Raw genomic sequence first — 18,494 nt, forward strand, 5'->3', positions numbered from 1 at the left:
TTGCATATAAGAAAGTGATTTTTCTAATTAAGTGATTGTGTGAAACAAATCAGGAGCTTGGATCATTCAACAAGAGAAGGACAAAAGCAGGAAGTTAATATCAATGAAGCAAAATACCTATAACCCAAGACATCTTGAACATAGGTTACATAGCTAAACGCAACAGCTTAAACTTGTATATAAGAAGGTGATTTTTCTAAGTGATTTGGTGAAACTAATCAGGAGCTTGGATCATTCATCAACACAAGGACGAAAGCAGGAAGTAAATCAATGAAGCAACACCTATAATCCAAGACATCTTGACCTTGGCTAAATGGAATAGAAGGTTACAGTTACCTGATACAACTAGTTAGTTATTGTGTGACTACATTTCCAGAAAATGAAAATGTTGACCAAAAATAATTAGTTATTGTGTAACTACATTTCCAGAAAATGAAAATGTTGACCAAAAATAATTAGCATTCATTCATTGAATAATAACAAGTAGGCTGGTTACATTTAACATTATATTCTTAATAAACACGATACCATATATATGATAATAGATATATTATTAATCCATAATTAAAATCTATATATCGAGATTACACAGTCTTCTCAAAATCCTCCACAAAAATCCATATTTAATTATTATTACCGGATAATACGAAATTAGTAAATAATAATATGAACACACTTCTAGATCTCCTGGCTTATCAATGAGATTTTTGATATCCAGGTACGGGTCGGGCTTTTTTTTTCTTACATCACCAGCTCAGATACCCACCCGACGTCAGGAGCTTCACCCGAGTTCTGATCTTGATCCGGTTCAACCCGATCCATGCAATTTTCCTTGCTCAGCTTCTCAAACATCTTTGCACGTAACTCACGACCCGACTCCACGACCCGCTCCATTGCAGGATCTTCCTCTAAACCATTATCCCAAATATCCATACTTTCGGGTCGGATCGGGGTTGTAGGAAGACTCTGAAACCCATGACCCAATATGGATCCTCTTGGCGACCCGAATCCGGATTGGTAGCATCGTAACGGATTAGTGTAAGACGAAGGAAATGACTTCACCTTCTCAAACTGCAAGTTCCTAAACGACGACACGACAGAGTGACTCAGTGACTGAGTCTCCGAGCCAGCCCTTGGGCTCATCGGCGGCGAGCCAGAAACAGGAGAAACCGAGAGCTGAAACGCTCTACGAACCGGAGACGATACGTCGAAAGAATCAACCCGGTCGGGGCTCCGGTTATGGAGACACCTAAGCTGATCCGGCGAGTGAGCAAAGAAACAAACTCTCCGGCGGCAGTTACCGCCGTCTTTGCACGGCTGAGTACGGTAACGAGCGGGATGAAGCCAGCACTCGAAAACTCCGTGAGCAAACTCGCACGAGTCCCCTTTCTTGCAACCGCCTTTGCGAAAATCGGGACAAGCCGTCCCGGAGTAGTTGTACTTCGCCGGATCTCTCCGGCGAGCCTTTTCTCCGGGATGAGCGTACGGACACTCCGTCCAGTCGTGGCTCCGGCCACGTGCGCACCTCCTGACTTTGAAGTCGTACATGCGGAAATGGTCGCAGGAGTAAGCGTCGATGGGAGAGTCCGGACCGAATAGATCCGGGTCAGAATCCGGATCCGGTTCGTTAGACGGGAGATAACGCTGCAACGCCGCTAGAGCTTCGAGCATGCTGCAGTCCGGGCTGTTCATCGCCGGAGAGAAAAGCTCCGACGTTGTAAAATCTTCGGAGACAGTCCATGTGGGTATCTCCACCGTTGGGTACGTGCGGCGAGTTTCTCCGATGATCATGTTTTGTCGGAGGTGAAAGAGTTTTGTTTTTTTTTGTCGATGTTTGGTCATTCACCTGCAGAGCTTTATGTAGTAAAATGGTTAACCGTGGTTTGGTTAGATATTTTAACCGTAGTTAAGACTATCTGCCTAAGACTAGGAGCTGCCTTTCTACTGCAGTTAAAAAGCTAAGCGAATAGATTAGAGTCACAAGGCTGTGAGTTAGACTTATGTAACAGAGGCTTGTGACTTCTCCACGAATAGACTTACTTGGACGTTTCATGATGTGGACTTTTCTTGGCATGACTTTGACGAAGTTAAAGTGAACGACATGTGAGTGTAATTGTTATTAGATTCATTCGCAAATCTAGTTGCCTTCTGAGGTCGGTCGAGTTTTAGATACGCTAGTTAATTCAACATTGTTTTGGGTTGGGGCAACAATAAATAAATTAATTGTATTACTTTTTGACGTAGTAAATTATCCTTGATAAATTTGAAGACCTAGTCTTTTGTGATTATTTTAGTTAAGTAGTAATATTTTTCTTTTGTTTTTACCTAAGTTATATTTTAAAATGTTACCGCTAACAGGTAATATATCATATCTTTAAAAAGTAGAAACTAAAAAATCTTCTCATAACATTATGAGTTAATTAGTGAAATAACCATTATAAAAAAAATCATCAAATAACCATAACAAAAAACGATCAAAAGTGAAAATAATTATGCATAAGCGTGAACGTTTTTTTCTTTTACAATGCGTCAGTATGTGACACAAGTAATAGAGTCCACAATAAAAGATGTTGAGTGAAGCCTAAGATGTTTCAGATGTGTATGTTATTCTATTTACATAGCCCGTAATAGTATGATATGGTAACGACATTGTTTAAATTCTAGGTTTCACACATTATAGTATACAATTTAGAATTAAATGGAACGACAAAATATATACTACGCCATGAAAAACTTGATTGTAGAAACATTCACATTGCTAAAATCTAGACTTTTATTTAGAGAGTTATTAGATGAAAAATGGAAATTGTACTATACTATCGTGTTTGACAAAATAGTATAGCATAATTCATTTATAGTAATAATAGACATAATATATTATTAACTGCACTAGTCAACTCAAACAAAAAGAAAATTACTAATCAATGGAACACAATCAAGACTAAAACATACTATGATATCTAATTACTAACTGTCTAAGTTAATCCAAGCAAAAGAAATAAAAAAAGAGAGAGAGATAAAAAAAAGAAAAAAAAAGATGAATTAGAGAGAGTTGAAATATTATTTTCTATATTATGTTTTCTAAATAGAATGGAATACAATTGTATATTATCTCATTTGAAAATAAAACTAAAAATGTTGGGTAGAGAGAGAACATTTTCGAGATAGAGATAAAGAGAGAGCTAAAGGTAAAGAGAAGAAAGAAAAAAAAAAGAGATGAAATAAAGAAAATGAAAAAAAAATTGAGTAGAAAAGGAATTAGAGAGAATTGTAATATTTTATTTTATTCTATGTTTTCTAAAATAAAATAGAATACTACCAAATATTGTCTCGTTTGTTTATAAGGGGAGGGAAGGAGTAAGAGAGGGAGGGAGGAAGAAAAAAAAAGATAAAGAAAGAAATTCTAAATATGTGATATACTATACAAATAATATAGAATATAATGATATATTCGTGTAAATTACAATCTATTTGTTTTGAACGAAATTTATATCCGTTTTAGAAAATGTGAAATATAATATATGTAAAATGAATGTATGATTTATTATGATATTATTATTTGGTTAAATTGTATTGATAGATAAAATATAGATCAAACAAAATGGAAGGAGAAAGAAGAAAAGAGAAAAAAAAATCAGAGGTTGAAATTGTTTAATGGTAGATATTGTAATATTATATAAAGTGTATTGTATATTGTAACTATAGAGTTCATATGGTTATTTGTTAACTATAGAGTTCCTAATGTTATTGGGTACTAAATATGGATAAAGGGTTTAACAAAAGAAGATCGCTGTATAAAAAATGTGTCGGGATGAAGTAGACATGTTGGAGAAGATTTGGAATAACGTTTAAAGAAATTAAAGGGAGCAAACGTTTATGTTTCTTTGCTAAAACTGGAAGCAATTCCATATCCCCTAAACACAAATCGACCTCTCCTATATCCTTTCTTCTTTCTTCTTTCTTTTTCGCTTTTTTTGTTTTTACTTTTTCATTAACATAAATGTTTTTCATTTCTCTTTTTTTTTGTTCTTCCCTATTTGCTTTTAACAATTATTGAACAGTTCTGTAGAAATATAAAGAGTTTGTGATGTTTATATTTATAAACCTGATTATGAGTTAGTCTTATTTTCCCTCTGGTGATGAGGCTCAGTTTGTGACAGATATACTTTCCTAGATCTAACGAAGTAGACAGTTCTCAAATATCTAAAAACGTGTAGCTCTAAAGTCATAAGATTCAATGAACAACTATTATTGATTGGAAGATAGTGAGATAGATGTACACTCTACACATCATGCCTTCGTTCGCTCTTACTGGCCGAAATTGTATAGATTTCTTTAAACATCAGTTCTTTCCAATCAACTTCAAAATGCAGTCCAATCAAAAGGCAGACATCAAAAAAACTTATAGATTATTTCTCTTTGGATTTCTACTGGCTTAGATATTTACCCGACATCCACATACTTGGCAGCCTTACCTTTTGTCTAATACTAGCTAGTTTGATGGGGAAGTTTGCTCATTATTTAGCACACATTTATCTTTCAAATTTCAGTTATTTGTAGTTAAGTATTAACCGGTGCAATACTATATTCAACAATAACTATTCAAAACTGTAACTAAGAACTGAAGATTAGTTATCTAAAACTCAAACACCTAACAAAAGTAGGTGGGCAATAATGATTTATTCGACTCGAGGAGATGGACAACAATATCGAACTGGCCTGGGGATGTAACTACACTTCAACGATGAGCAGAACATCTGGAGCGGTATGGTGACAATTATTTATTCATTGATTTCTGTGTTGTTACACTAAGAGTATCTCCAATCCACCTCTATTTGTACCTCTATAATAGTATTTAGAGGCAAAACTACTCCAACCCATCTCTATTTTTGCTTCTAAAATAGAGATTGCTATTTTCTCCTCTATTTATAGAGGAAGAAATAGCATTCCTCTATATTTTGCTCTATATGTAGAGATCTCTATTTTAGAGAAATATATTGGAGTAAAACTCACCTCTATTATAGAGTTCCTCTATTTTAGAGATAAAAATAGAGAAATACATTGGAGATGGTCTAAATGCAGAAATATTTTTAATTATATTATAGAACTGTAGTATATGAAAACATTTAATACAACATACATTTTTTTCCATCTATAATATATTAAAAGGCAGAAGCCCAAAAAAACCATATAACATAATCTAAACCAAAAACCCAAAAAACAAACAGACCAAACAAAAGACAAACCCTAAAAAAACATGGCCTCCAGCCCAAACTACTAGTCGGATAACCCGACATAAATACGCCTTAAGACGCGTGTTGATTAACCTAAAAAAGAGAACACGTGTCATCACCTCTACAACAAAGAGAGACACGCGTCGCCCGAACATCCAACCGTCACCGATCGTGATCCAAACCGCGAGGTTACCGCCGACGAAGATGGAAAGAGGCCACGAAATTCGCTGGAACCTGCCGGAATCATCACCACAACACCAGAATCAACCGGGACCTTAATCAGAACCACCGAAGCCACTTCCAACGACTGTATTGGAAGTTAAATGGATTCAGTTTCTTCAATCGTACACGTTGGAGAGAATCAATCGAAAAAACTGAGATCTCATCCAAGCTCAGGCTCCCATCACCATACCGAAACCTTCACATCTTCGGGCACTCCCGAGAAAATTAAACGAACCACCCCATCTTAACTTTCCCGGCGATCCCCATTGAAGACGATCACAACGCCATATACAACGCCGGATAGTTCCCCCAAAAGAGACGCGAACCACCAGAAGCAAGACTGATATCTTGCATAATTACATTGTTTTAACCCTCTATTTCTTGCATGTTTTGATCATCTAGATTAGGAATCATGCATTTTAGTCTCTTTTTGCACTGCATAAGTCTCTATCAGGTTTTGGAGTTTCCATTGGAGATATTAGAGGTACTTGGAAGCATTTGGGATCAAAAAGGGAGTGGAAAATGCTGTTTAGGCGAGCAAAGCACCAGAGCGGGGTACGGGAGCGACGTGCGACACCCGCTCCAGAAGAATCGAAGGCTGGCGCGACGTCTTGCACCGAGGTGATACACCCGCTCCAAGCCCAACTTCTTGTCGACGACTTTCATTATGCGGAGCGACCTATGGCAGCGACGTCACTCACCCGCGCCGGATGCAGAGCGACCTCTGGAGCGACGTCATCAACCCGCGCGCGTTTTGGAGAGGTGAAGCATGTGTTTCGGAGCGACCTATGGGAGCGACCTAGTGCACCCGCGCCGCGTTTTATCTTATGTCGAAAACTTATGTTTTATTTGGGCTTCTGAAGTGATTAATTAAGCCCATTAGGTTTTAGAAGTCACATAAATACTCTCTAAACCTAATTGTAGGATCTTATCTTGTTTTCTATCTAATCACAAAAGAACTCTTAGGTGAAAGATCCTATCTTGATCATTTTTCTCTTGTGATTGCTTGATTATCTTGATCACTAATCATGATTAGCACCAAATCATCTTTGATTCTTGGGCTCATCATGGAAAGTAGTGAGTAGTCATCTTTGGATTCATGGGTTAGGGAGATTAAGGGTGATTAAGCTAGATCTAAGGTGTTTAGGTGTAGATCAATCTTATTCCTTGCTAGTAGAGGGCTTTTAATGCAACTTTAGAGTTGGCCTCTCTCAAGTTGAACTCTAGGCATTTCATACCCGGAAGGTGTTTGATGAAATGCCTGAACCAACTCTCCTAAGCTTTTAACATCCTTTACCAAAGGGATTTGTTGTTAAAGGTGTTAAGATGGCTAGTAGACTTGTGATTAATGATTACCCAGATAACATTCAACCAAAGGGATTTGATGTTTGAGTTATCTAGGTAAATGAGCATTCATCTAGGGATAGAGTTTGCTTAGGATTGTGTCTAGGTCTAAGGTAGATATAGATTGGTTCAAAGTTGACACCTTTAGGTTGAATCTTGATCACCCAAGATCGATTCCCATAGCCCATGAGTTCTCTCTTCTTATAAGAAATAAAGCTTTGTCCTTTATTGCATTTTAGGTAGTAATCTAGTTTAAAAACATCTCAAAAACTGGTAGCACTTAGATTAAGCATGGTCTTGCATTCCCTTTGCTTTAGAATCACTTAGAACTGGTTTGACATCCTTTATACTACAACATTTGATTAGGAGCCTTGAAACTCCTATCACCAAATTGGCGCCGTTGCCAAATTCTAAGTTGATTGTGACATTGGGATTTAGTCATTTGCTTGAGACTAAGTCAATTTTTATTTAATTGTGTTATTGCTTCTCTTTGTCCTTCTCCCTTTGCATTTCAGGTGTATGAACACAAGGAGCAGAGGTCCAACAAACCTAGTTCCAAGAGTTGAAGACATTAGAGCACTTGAGAGGGAGATAGCAAGACAAAGAAGAGAAGTAGAGCAACAGGCTCACTTGCAAAGGTTGGAGCTTGATATGGAGAATCTGCCTCAAGATGGTGAAGTCCAAGGAGGCAATGGTCCAAGAGTTGATCCTTTTAGACCACAGCGCCAGCCACAACATCCACAGCGCCAAGCTCGTGCCATTGGAGCCTATGATCAACCTCACATTCATGGTCATAGGTTGGGAATCAGAGCACCAGCTGTGGAGAACAACAACTTCGAGATCAAGTCAGGGCTGCTCAACACTATAGAGAACAACAAGTATCATGGTCTAGCTGCTGAGGACCCTTTTGATCACTTGTACAAGTTTGATCAGTACTGTGGCTTGTCCAAGACTAATGGTGTTTCAGAAGATGCTTTCAAGCTGAAGCTATTCCCTTTCTCTTTGGGAGACAAAGCACACCAATGGGAGAAGACTCTTCCAAGTGACACAGTCACTACTTGGGAAGATTGCAAGAGAGCTTTCCTAGAAAAGTTCTTCTCTACTTCAAGGACAGCTAAGATCAGAAACGAAATCTCCGGGTTTCAACAAAAAGGTCTAGAGAGCTTCAGTGAAGCATGGGAGAGGTTCAAGGGCTATTGGTCTCAATGTCCCCATCATGGTTTCAGCAAGGAGAGTTTGCTAAGCACTTTCTATAGAGGAGCTTTACCACAGTGCAGAAACAGGCTTGATACTGCAAGCAATGGTTTCTTCTTGGGGAGGACTGAAGAAGAAGCAGAGGAACTGGTGGAGAACATGGCTAAGAGCGACTCAGTCTATAGCGAGGAGCATGATAGGGTCAACAGAAATGATGATCACCAGACAAAGAAAGAGATCAAGTCCTTGCAGGAGAAGATGGACTTGCTTCTTTCTAACCAAGCTAAACAAGAGCAGGTCAACTTTGTGGGTGGTCCTATTCAAGAGATTCCTCCTAAGATTAATGAGGTTGATGGTTTGGAAGGACAAGAAGAGCTGTGCTTCATCAATAACAATGGTTCTTGGTACAGGAAGGAGCCTAACTTTCAGTACAACAACTACCAGCAAAAGTCCTACTCAAACAACCAGCAAGGAGGATACCAGCAGAGGCAAAACACTCAGCAAGGGAACTATCAGCCTAGGCAAAACACCCCTCCTGGTTTCAATAATACCAACAATCAGTCTACTCAAGCTCAAGGAAGTTCTTCACAAGCTCCAGCTTCAGATACAAGTGTGGATGCAATGTTCAAGAAACTTTTGGATTTTCAGGCCAAGAATGAGAAGACAATGGGTTATGAGTTCACGAAAATTCACTCCAAGATCGATGGAAGCTACAATGAGCTCAACAACAAGATCCGACATTTGGAGAATCAGTTTGCTTCCATGAACTCTCAGCCAAGTCGCCAACAAGGGGCATTACCTGGAAAGCCAGAGCAAAATCCCAAGGAAACAATGAAAGCCATCACCCTTAGGAGTGGAAAACAGCTACCACCAAGAACTCTCATTAGGGATAATGAGAAGCAAGATGGGGAGGTAGTCATCAATGTGGATGATGATGTGGTTATTATGGATGAGAAAACCAATGAGGAGATCTTGGAGAAAATAGTTGAAGCAAAAGGAAAGGGTAAAATTGGAGAAGAAAAGAAGGGGGAGAACAAGAATGAAGCTGCAACTTCATCAAAAGGAGCTCTATTCAATCCTCCTCCCTATGAACCAAAACATCCTTTTCCCGGTAGATTCAAGAGACAGCTTTTGGAGCAATACAAAGCCTTATTTGAGAAGCAAATGAGTGAAGTTCAGATTACTATGCCCATAATTGATGCCTTCATGCTAGTGCCTCAATACAGCAAGTTCCTCAAAGATGCTGTAACTAAGAAGAAGAAGGAGATGGAAGGCATGGTGGTTCTTACTCATGAGTGTAGTGCTATTATCCAAAGGCTAACCATCCGTAAGAAGCTTGAAGATCCAGGAAGCTTCACTTTACCTTGTGCCATTGGGCAATTTGCTTTTGAGAGGTGTCTATGCGATTTGGGAGCAAGTGTGAGCCTTATGCCTCTCTCCATTGCTAAAAGGCTTGGCTTTACACAATACAAGAAGTGTAGACTCTCTCTTGTACTAGCTGATCGCTCAGTGAAGATTCCCATTGGTATCCTAGAAGATCTCCCTGTTATGGTTGGAAATTGTGAGATTCCTACAGACTTTGTGGTGTTGGAGATGGATGAAGAACCAACAGATCCTTTGATATTGGGGAGACCTTTCTTGGCTACAGCAGGAGCAGTTGTGAATGTTAAGGAAGGGAAGATTGATCTTCACCTTGGAAAGGGAAACATTCTTCACTTTGACATCAAGGAAGTGATGAAGAAGCCTATTACTCAAAGCCAAGCATTCTACATTGAGGAGATGGAGGTTTTAGCTGATGAGCTTCTAGAGGAGTTGGCACTTGAAGACTCTCTACAACATGCCTTAACAATTGAGAGAGAGGTCCAAATGATTGAGAACAAGGAAAGTGATGCCTATGTGAAGATGCTGGACTCTCACAAAGAGATTAGTGATGAAGAACAGAATGAGGAGCTTTCATATGAGGATCACCATGCTTCCTCAGCTACTCAACAAGAGAATCTCCAAGAGGATGATTGGAGTGAACTCAAAGCACCAAAAGTGGAGCTTAAACCTCTTCCCCATGGTGTAAGGTATGCTTTCCTTGGCCCTAATGAAACTTACCCTGTCATAGTGAGTAGTGAGCTTAGTGAAGATGAATTGTCTAAACTTTTGAATGAACTTAGAAAGTATAGAAAGGCAATAGGCTACTCACTAGATGATATTAAAGGGTTATCACCTTCTTTATGCATGCATAGGATACATCTAGAGGATGAATCTATGACTTCTATAGAACATCAAAGAAGGTTGAACCCCAACTTGAAGGATGTTGTTAAGAAAGAGATTTTAAAACTCTTAGATGCAGGAGTCATCTATCCTATTTCGGATAGCAAATGGGTGTCTCCTGTGCATGTTGTTCCAAAGAAAGGAGGAATGACTGTGGTTAAAAATGATAAGGATGAACTAATACCAACAAGAACAATAACAGGACATAGGATGTGCATAGACTATCGAAAACTTAACAAAGCATCTAGAAAGGATCATTTTCCATTGCCATTCATTGATCAAATGCTTGAGAGACTTGCAAATCATCCCTATTATTGTTTTCTTGATGGGTATTCAGGGTTCTTCCAAATCCCCATACATCCAAATGATCAAGAGAAAACGACTTTCACATGCCCCTATGGTACCTTTGCTTATCGAAGGATGCCATTTGGGCTATGTAATGCTCCAGCCACTTTCCAAAGATGCATGATGTCTATTTTCTCTGATCTTATAGAGGATGTTGTGGAGGTGTTTATGGATGATTTCTCTGTCTACGGATCTTCGTTTTCTGCTTGTTTGTCAAATCTTAGCAGGGTCCTCAAGAGATGTGAAGAGACAAACCTTGTGCTGAACTGGGAGAAGTGTCACTTCATGGTTAAGGAAGGGATTGTGCTTGGACACAAGATTTCAGAGAGGGGGATTGAGGTAGACAAGGCCAAGATTGAAGTGATGGTTGGGTTAGCTGCACCAAAGACGGTTAAGGACATTAGAAGCTTCCTCGGTCATGCTGGATTCTATAGAAGGTTCATCCAAGACTTCTCGATGATAGCAAGGCCAATGACTAAGCTTCTATGCAAGGAGGCTGCATTCGTCTTTGATTGGGAATGTCTACAAGCCTTCAAGAAGTTGAAGGAGAAGCTGGTTAGCGCCCCCATTGTGCAGCCACCAGATTGGGATCTCCCCTTTGAGATCATGTGTGATGCTAGTGACTATGCTGTGGGAGCTGTCCTTGGTCAAAAGAAGGATAAGAAGACTCATGTGATCTACTATGCGAGTAAAACTCTTGATGAAGCCCAAATGAAGTATGCTACAACTGAGAAGGAGTTGCTAGCCATTGTCTATGCCTTTGAGAAGTTCAGAAGCTACTTAGTTGGGTCAAAGGTCATAGTCTACACTGATCATGCTGCATTGAGACACCTCATGGCCAAGAAGGATGCTAAGCCAAGGCTGTTGAGGTGGATCTTGCTGCTACAAGAGTTTGACCTTGAGATTAGAGACAAGCCAGGAGTTGAGAATGGTGTAGCTGATCACTTGTCTAGACTAAAGATTGAGAGTGGGATCCCTATTGATGAAGGGCTTCCAGAAGAGCAGATCATGGCGATTGAAGCAGTGGTAGCAGTTTGTGAAACTGGAAAGAAGCTTGAAGAGGTGAAGGCAACTGAAGAGAAAGGGCCTTGGTATGCTGATTTGGTGAACTACTTAGCTTGTGGAAGAGAGCCACTCGATCTTGAGGGATATGCCAAGAAGAAGTTCTACAAAGATGTGAAGAGATACTATTGGGATGAACCTTACCTCTACATCCTTTGTAGGGATCAACTCTATAGAAGAGCAGTAGCTGATGAAGAAGTTGAAGGGATCCTCACACACTGTCATGGATCATCTTATGGAGGGCACTTTGCCACTTTCAAGACTGTCTCAAAGGTGTTACAAGCTGGGTTTTGGTGGCCTCATATGTTCAAAGACACTCAAGACTTTGTCTCTAGGTGTGATTCATGCCAAAGGAGAGGGAACATCACCAAAAGGAATGAGATGCCTCAAAACCCAATTCTAGAAGTGGAGGTGTTTGATGTGTGGGGTATTGACTTCATGGGACCATTTCCATCATCTTTTGGCAACAAATACATCCTTGTAGCTGTTGACTATGTCTCCAAGTGGGTAGAAGCTGTGGCAAGTCCCACCAATGATTCTAGAGTGGTGATAAAGATGTTCAAAAGCACCATATTTCCAAGGTTTGGAGTTCCAAGAGCTGTCATCAGTGATGGAGGCTCTCACTTCATCAACAAGCTGTTTGAAAGTCTTCTCAAGAAGAATGGTGTGAAGCATAAGGTTGCAACTCCCTACCATCCTCAGACAAGTGGTCAAGTTGAGATCTCTAACAGAGAAATCAAATCTATTCTAGAGAAGACTGTGGGGACTACAAGGAAAGATTGGTCTATCAAGCTAGATGACGCACTTTGGGCCTATAGGACTGCTTACAAGACTCCTTTAGGAACCACACCTTTCAACCTTGTGTATGGGAAGGCTTGTCATCTACCGGTTGAGCTTGAGTACAAGGCATTGTGGGCTGTTAAGTTGCTGAATTTTGATATCAAGAGTGCCAAGGAGAAGAGACTTCTCCAACTCAATGAGCTTGAGGAGATCCGACTTGATGCTTTTGAGAACTCAAGGATTTACAAGGAGAAAACCAAAGCTTTTCATGACAAGAAGATTTTGAAGAGAGAATTCAGTGCTGGAGATCAAGTGCTTCTCTACAACTCTAGACTGAAGTTGTTCCCCGGGAAGCTCAAGTCAAGGTGGTCCGGTCCTTTCAAGATCAAGGAAGTTCGGCCATATGGGGCAATCGTGTTATGGAACAAGAATGGTGGAGACTTTACAGTCAATGGACATAGGGTTAAGCTCTACATGGGAGCCACACCAGAGGAGGAAAGAACCTCGGTTCCACTCTCTGACCCCATCCCCGCCTAGCCAAAAAGAAAGAAAGTCAAGCTAGAGACTTAAAACAAGCTCACTTGGGAGGAAGTCCCATGTCTATCCTTGTACATACTTCACTAGGACCCTTAAAAAAAAAAAAAAAAAAAAAAAAAAAGAGAGGACTCGCGGGGTGTTGCCGCGAGGTCTTGGAGTCGTTTCGTGTCTCGATAGCTCGAGCCTGAGATGGAGCGGGGTTCGGCCGCGGGGTCTAGACGTCGCGCCACAACTCGAGTCTCGAATGATGGTTTGGCGAGGGGTGATGCAGCGGGGTCAGTAGGTCGCGCGGCATTTTGAGTTTCGGAAGATGTTTTGGCGCGGGGTGTGACCGCGGGGTCAGGAGGTCGCGCGTCATTTTGAGGAACGGACATAAGTTCTGGGCGCGGGGTGCGGCCGCGAGGTACCGTCGTCGCTCCACGTCACCCAGGTATGACTTCTTAACCCGAAACCCGACAACCCGACCCAACCCGACGCCCCGACCCGACCTAAAACTAACCCAACCCCGCTCCCTTTTCTCTCTCTCTCGTTTTCTTCTCTTCCTCCCCAAACACAAACACACTCTCTCAATTCTCCCAACTCTAAAAACCCCATAACTCACTCAAATCTTCCCCAAATCAACCCATTCTTGTCTCTAAATCCAAGCCTTCGCCCCTGTAGTCTATTTTCTTGAGTCAATTCATCTTTACATTCTAATCCAAGCAAGGTATGGTGATTTAAAGATGAATTTCGTGGGTTCATGAACCCTAGAAATTCAAACTCAAATTTAGCTTGGTTTCTTGCTTGATTCTTGAGAATTTGGCTAGGGAAAGCTTATATATCATATTGGGTTGCTAATTTCGTGGTTGAAGTGAGTTGAATCCGAAATTGAAAAGTTAGGGTTCTTGAGAATTGGGAATTTTCGAAATTGTCCACATTGGGGTTGAATATTGTTTGGCATGCAGTGTTTGGATGGTTTGGACTGTGCTAGCTTTGCTTAGACCTGAGTAATCATTGTCACTCATATCTTGTGCCTCTTGCTAATACTCTACCAAGATTTGAATGATATAGGTACAATGGCAAAGACAAACAAGACGGACATGGAGGCTAAGAAGGCAGCAGCTGCAAAACGCGAATTCGAACTAAGAGGAAAACCTCTAGAACCTGTTGAGCCAAGCCAACAAGGAGTAGAGAGAACATCTAGGCAACGAGTTCTAGATGCAAGGAAGGCAGCGGAAAAGGAGAAAAGAGCAGGAAAGGCTGTGGCATCTTCTTCTAGAGATGAGGAAGAAGAAGAACCAGCTCCACCAAAGAAAGCCAAGATGTCCAAAGGGAAAGGGATAGCTCTTGAAAGGGACAGAAGTAAGTCACCAACAGTTGAAGAGCTACACCATCACTTGGCTAAAGGTGTTTCTTGGGTTCCAACACGCTTTGCTGACCCAAGACGATGGAGGAGCTCGGAATCGAAAACGATGTTAAGACAATGCTGCAGCACATGAAAATGGAGAGCTTCTACTCCATGGCCTATCCTACTTACGTGGAACCTTCTTCTCAGTTCCTTGCAACTCTTGAAGCATCTTTCTATGAGGGTAACCATGTGAGACATGGATGGGGCAAAATCAAATTTAAGGTCAATGGAAAGAGCTATTTCATGAGTTTCAAGGAAATTGGAGCAATGATGGGGATTGAGGATAATGAAGATCAAACCCTCCCAAGGTTCAAGAAGCTTCCTACTGGTGTTTGGAGAGTGATAAGTGGAAATCAACATGCTACTGGTCATGACAAGAACTCAGCCATCAGACATCCCGCAGTGCGTTATCTCCACAGGATACTTGTCTACACTCTCTACCCTCGCAAGGAGGCAGGGACAGTCAATGAAGAAGAGCTGCGACTACTCTACCGGGCTGCTATAGACAATGTTACACCAGAACAGCTTGAGGAGTTTGAGGAGACTGATAAGATGAAGTTTCCCACAACTGACATCTTCAAATGCTTTGGAATGGTTGGTCTCTTTGTGGAACGTCTCATGTACTACAAGGATTGGGTTTGGACTACAGCAGATTCATCGCCTCAGCTTGGAATTGGTGGTATGATAACTCCACTGCTGATAGCAAATGGTGTGAACTTGGGGAATGATCCCAAAGGACCAGCATTCATTGATGCCCCTTATTTGAGGATTGCTACTTACATTGGTGGAAGGTATCAAGAGAAAGTTGTCTACACCTACTTCCGCAAGGGAAAGATGGCTAAGTTGCTGCTCCCAAATAGAAAGCTCACAAACATAGAAAGGCCGGGGATCATCCACTTCGACATAGATGAATCAGAGCTCTTTGGACCCCATGGCCCTATAGATCCTGTGACTGCTCCTAAGAGAAGGAGAGGTGGAGGGAGAGGTCATGTAATGACTGGAACAAGTGATGCTACACAAGAAGGATCTGCTACCCCCCTCTATGGTCCACCTCGCTACCACTTTACCCAGAGCTCAACAGCTTTACCCCATGGCCCTCTCCGTGAAGCTCATGAGCATATTGACAAGCTTCAAAGATGGAACAAGGCTCAGGACAGGACAATCTTCAAACTAAAGACCAAGTACAAGGAACTTAAAAGACAGTAAAGAAGCAAGCTGAAGCTTCAGCTCAATTCATGAAGAAGGTGGCTGATCTTTTGGTTAGAGGAGGAGTAGGAGGATGTAGTTCTGAAGACTTTGTTACTAGAGATACCTCAGTTCCTCAACCTCAGCCCTATGACCCTGTCACCAACCCTTCCTTGGACCTTGGACCTCCCCTTACTGCCCGACAGCTCTTGCGCCTGGCACGCAACCCCCAAGCTCATAAATCCAACTCCGGGAATAAGTCTCCTTCCCTTGCCTCAACCGATGCTGAAACCGACAACGAGGAAGTTGCCAGCGAGCCCCAAGAATACTACACTACCTTCCCTGATGACTCCGGATATGGGGACTCGGGTTTCTTCCCGAACGCTTAGACAGGTACTCCACTAACTTTCCATTGTATATACCAGTTTTTCTTCGCAATTGTTTTCGGTATCTCCTCCAACTTCCTAACACAGAGACTGTGTGAACTAAGTTTGGGGGAGGCATCAAGTATTTAATATGTTTTCTTTGATGATTTGAGTCTCATGCATTGCATTGTACATATATATATGCATAAAAAAAAAAAAATTTAAAAAATCGAAAAACACAAAAAGAAACATGTAGTTGCATCACTTGCACTTTTAAGATTGAGTCTAGAGCATATAGGTTGCATTCACTTGCATTGGGAACAATGATTTAAAATGCCTTGCAAAGAACCCTTGTCTAGAACTCAAAATGACACCCTAGTTAAACATATCAAGTAGCTTAAGCATCTCTTGAAAACCTTGCACGCTTCGAGCCTTGAAAACTCTTCTTGAAACTTGTTTGCTTGCTTGATGTTAGCATTGTTCTTAAGATCAGCTCCAATCTAAACTTGGCTTGAATGAACTTAATTTCTCTTGCATATGGGCATTTGCATACTTGATCATGGATCTCACACACATTTGGGTTATCTTATTCCTTCATACCTATCTTTGTTAACCCAAATGGTACTCCTTACCCTAAAACCCTAACCATTCCTTGAGACCAAACATTTAATTGCATGAGTGAGGCCTCTTTTGATAGCTTGTCATGTGCAAAATCTTGAGAGTATTGGAGGCGACATAGGTTTATTCTCATCTCTTGCTAGCACAATGAGTTAGCATTTGGGGATGTGAGAGGGGTTTGTGTGCTTTAAATTTCAATATCTTAGGTTTGGAGAGTGAGAAAGATGAGAGATATGAAAATAAAGCTCCTAGGGATATATATAAAAAAAAAAGGAAGCTCTTGATTATGTAACAAAAAACCTTCCCCCTAAAAAAAAAAAAAAAAAAAAAAAAAAGAGATCAAAAAGAAGTTGGGGAAAGAAATGAAAAAAGGTTAGAGCTTGTGGAAAGTGGATTAAAATCCCTAGTGAGTGGGTCAAATGAAAAGAAAAGAGAGTTGTACATTGGGTGAGTGATGTGAGGGGGTTTAGATTGATTTTGAGATGATGATAAAGAGGGTAGAACTTGTGATCATTTACAACAAAATGGGGTAGAATGATGAGAATGAATCTATGTATGCATGAGTTGCTTCTAATCTTAGATAAATTTTGCATAATGATCAAGCTCCTTGTTTTGAGTGATAACCACCCTTAAATAAAAACATTTGAACCCATCTCTTCATTCATATTAGACCATTGCATGCCTAGCCAAATGATTGAGATCATGTGCCCATTTGTGAGACTTCACCTTGTGTGTGTGTGTGTGAATCAATGTGAGAGCTGATTGAAAGGACTTGTTGGTAAAGAGTATTGCAACTTGAGTAGAGGAAAAAAAGAGTATGGATAGGCCTAGAGAAGCTAGAGTATAATAAGGAGAATGCTCATGCTATTTGTTATGTTTCTTTAGGATGTTAAGTTGAGTGCTAGGAAGTGTTACTTTTGGCTATGAGTTCCCACTTTCAAACCTCTCTCCCTATGAGTTCTTACAAGTCACTTGAGGACAAGTAAGATACAAGTTTGGGGGAGTTGATATCTTGCATAATTACATTGTTTTAACCCTCTATTTCTTGCATGTTTTGATCATCTAGATTAGGAATCATGCATTTTAGTCTCTTTTTGCATTGCATAAGTCTCTATCAGGTTTTGGAGTTTCCATTGGAGATATTAGAGGTACTTGGAAGCATTTGGGATCAAAAAGGGAGTGGAAAATGCTGTTTAGGCGAGCAAAGCACCAGAGCGGGGTATGGGAGCGACGTGCGACACCCGCTCCAGAAGAATCGAAGGCTGGCGCGACGTCTTGCACCGAGGTGATACACCCGCTCCAAGCCCAACTTCTTGTCGACGACTTTCATTATGCGGAGCGACCTATGGCAGCGACGTCACTCACCCGCGCCGGATGCAGAGCGACCTCTGGAGCGACGTCATCAACCCGCGCGCGTTTTGGAGAGGTGAAGGATGTGTTTCGGAGCGACCTATGGGAGCGACCTAGTGCACCCGCGCCGCGTTTTATCTTATGTCGAAAACTTATGTTTTATTTGGGCTTCTGAAGTGATTAATTAAGCCCATTAGGTTTTAGAAGTCACATAAATACTCTCTAAACCTAATTGTAGGATCTTATCTTGTTTTCTATCTAATCACAAAAGAACTCTTAGGTGAAAGATCCTATCTTGATCATTTTTCTCTTGTGATTGCTTGATTATCTTGATCACTAATCATGATTAGCACCAAATCATCTTTGATTCTTGGGCTCATCATGGAAAGTAGTGAGTAGTCATCTTTGGATTCATGGGTTAGGGAGATTAAGGGTGATTAAGTTAGATCTAAGGTGTTTAGGTGTAGATCAATCTTATTCCTTGCTAGTAGAGGGCTTTTAATGCAACTTTAGAGTTGGCCTCTCTCAAGTTGAACTCTAGGCATTTCATACCCGGAAGGTGTTTGATGAAATGCCTGAACCAACTCTCCTAAGCTTTTAACATCCTTT

The 18,494-nt window shown here is 40.8% G+C and overlaps 2 protein-coding genes and 1 non-coding gene across 3 annotated transcripts; 1 reads left to right on the forward strand and 2 right to left on the reverse strand.

The window, feature by feature from the left end:
- Positions 1 to 530: 530 nt before the first annotated feature.
- LOC103861878 (zinc finger CCCH domain-containing protein 49) lies at positions 531 to 5,079 on the reverse strand. Its single transcript, XM_009139586.3, has one exon. It carries the CDS (start codon positions 1,840 to 1,842, stop codon positions 742 to 744), a length of 1,101 nt encoding a protein of 366 aa, XP_009137834.2. The 5' UTR covers positions 1,843 to 5,079; the 3' UTR covers positions 531 to 741.
- Positions 5,080 to 5,663: 584 nt separating this feature from the next.
- Positions 5,664 to 13,073, forward strand: LOC117132736. The gene has a single exon (XM_033287608.1). It carries the CDS (start codon positions 7,320 to 7,322, stop codon positions 12,978 to 12,980), a length of 5,661 nt encoding a protein of 1,886 aa, XP_033143499.1. The 5' UTR covers positions 5,664 to 7,319; the 3' UTR covers positions 12,981 to 13,073.
- LOC117133109 lies at positions 7,917 to 8,023 on the reverse strand. The gene has a single exon (XR_004456950.1). It is a non-coding gene; the product is annotated as a small nucleolar RNA R71 (small nucleolar RNA).
- Positions 13,074 to 18,494: the final 5,421 nt, after the last annotated feature.

Source organism: Brassica rapa, chromosome A03 (genome assembly GCF_000309985.2).
Source record: "Brassica rapa cultivar Chiifu-401-42 chromosome A03, CAAS_Brap_v3.01, whole genome shotgun sequence".
In the NCBI taxonomy this organism is placed as follows: domain Eukaryota; kingdom Viridiplantae; phylum Streptophyta; class Magnoliopsida; order Brassicales; family Brassicaceae; genus Brassica; species Brassica rapa.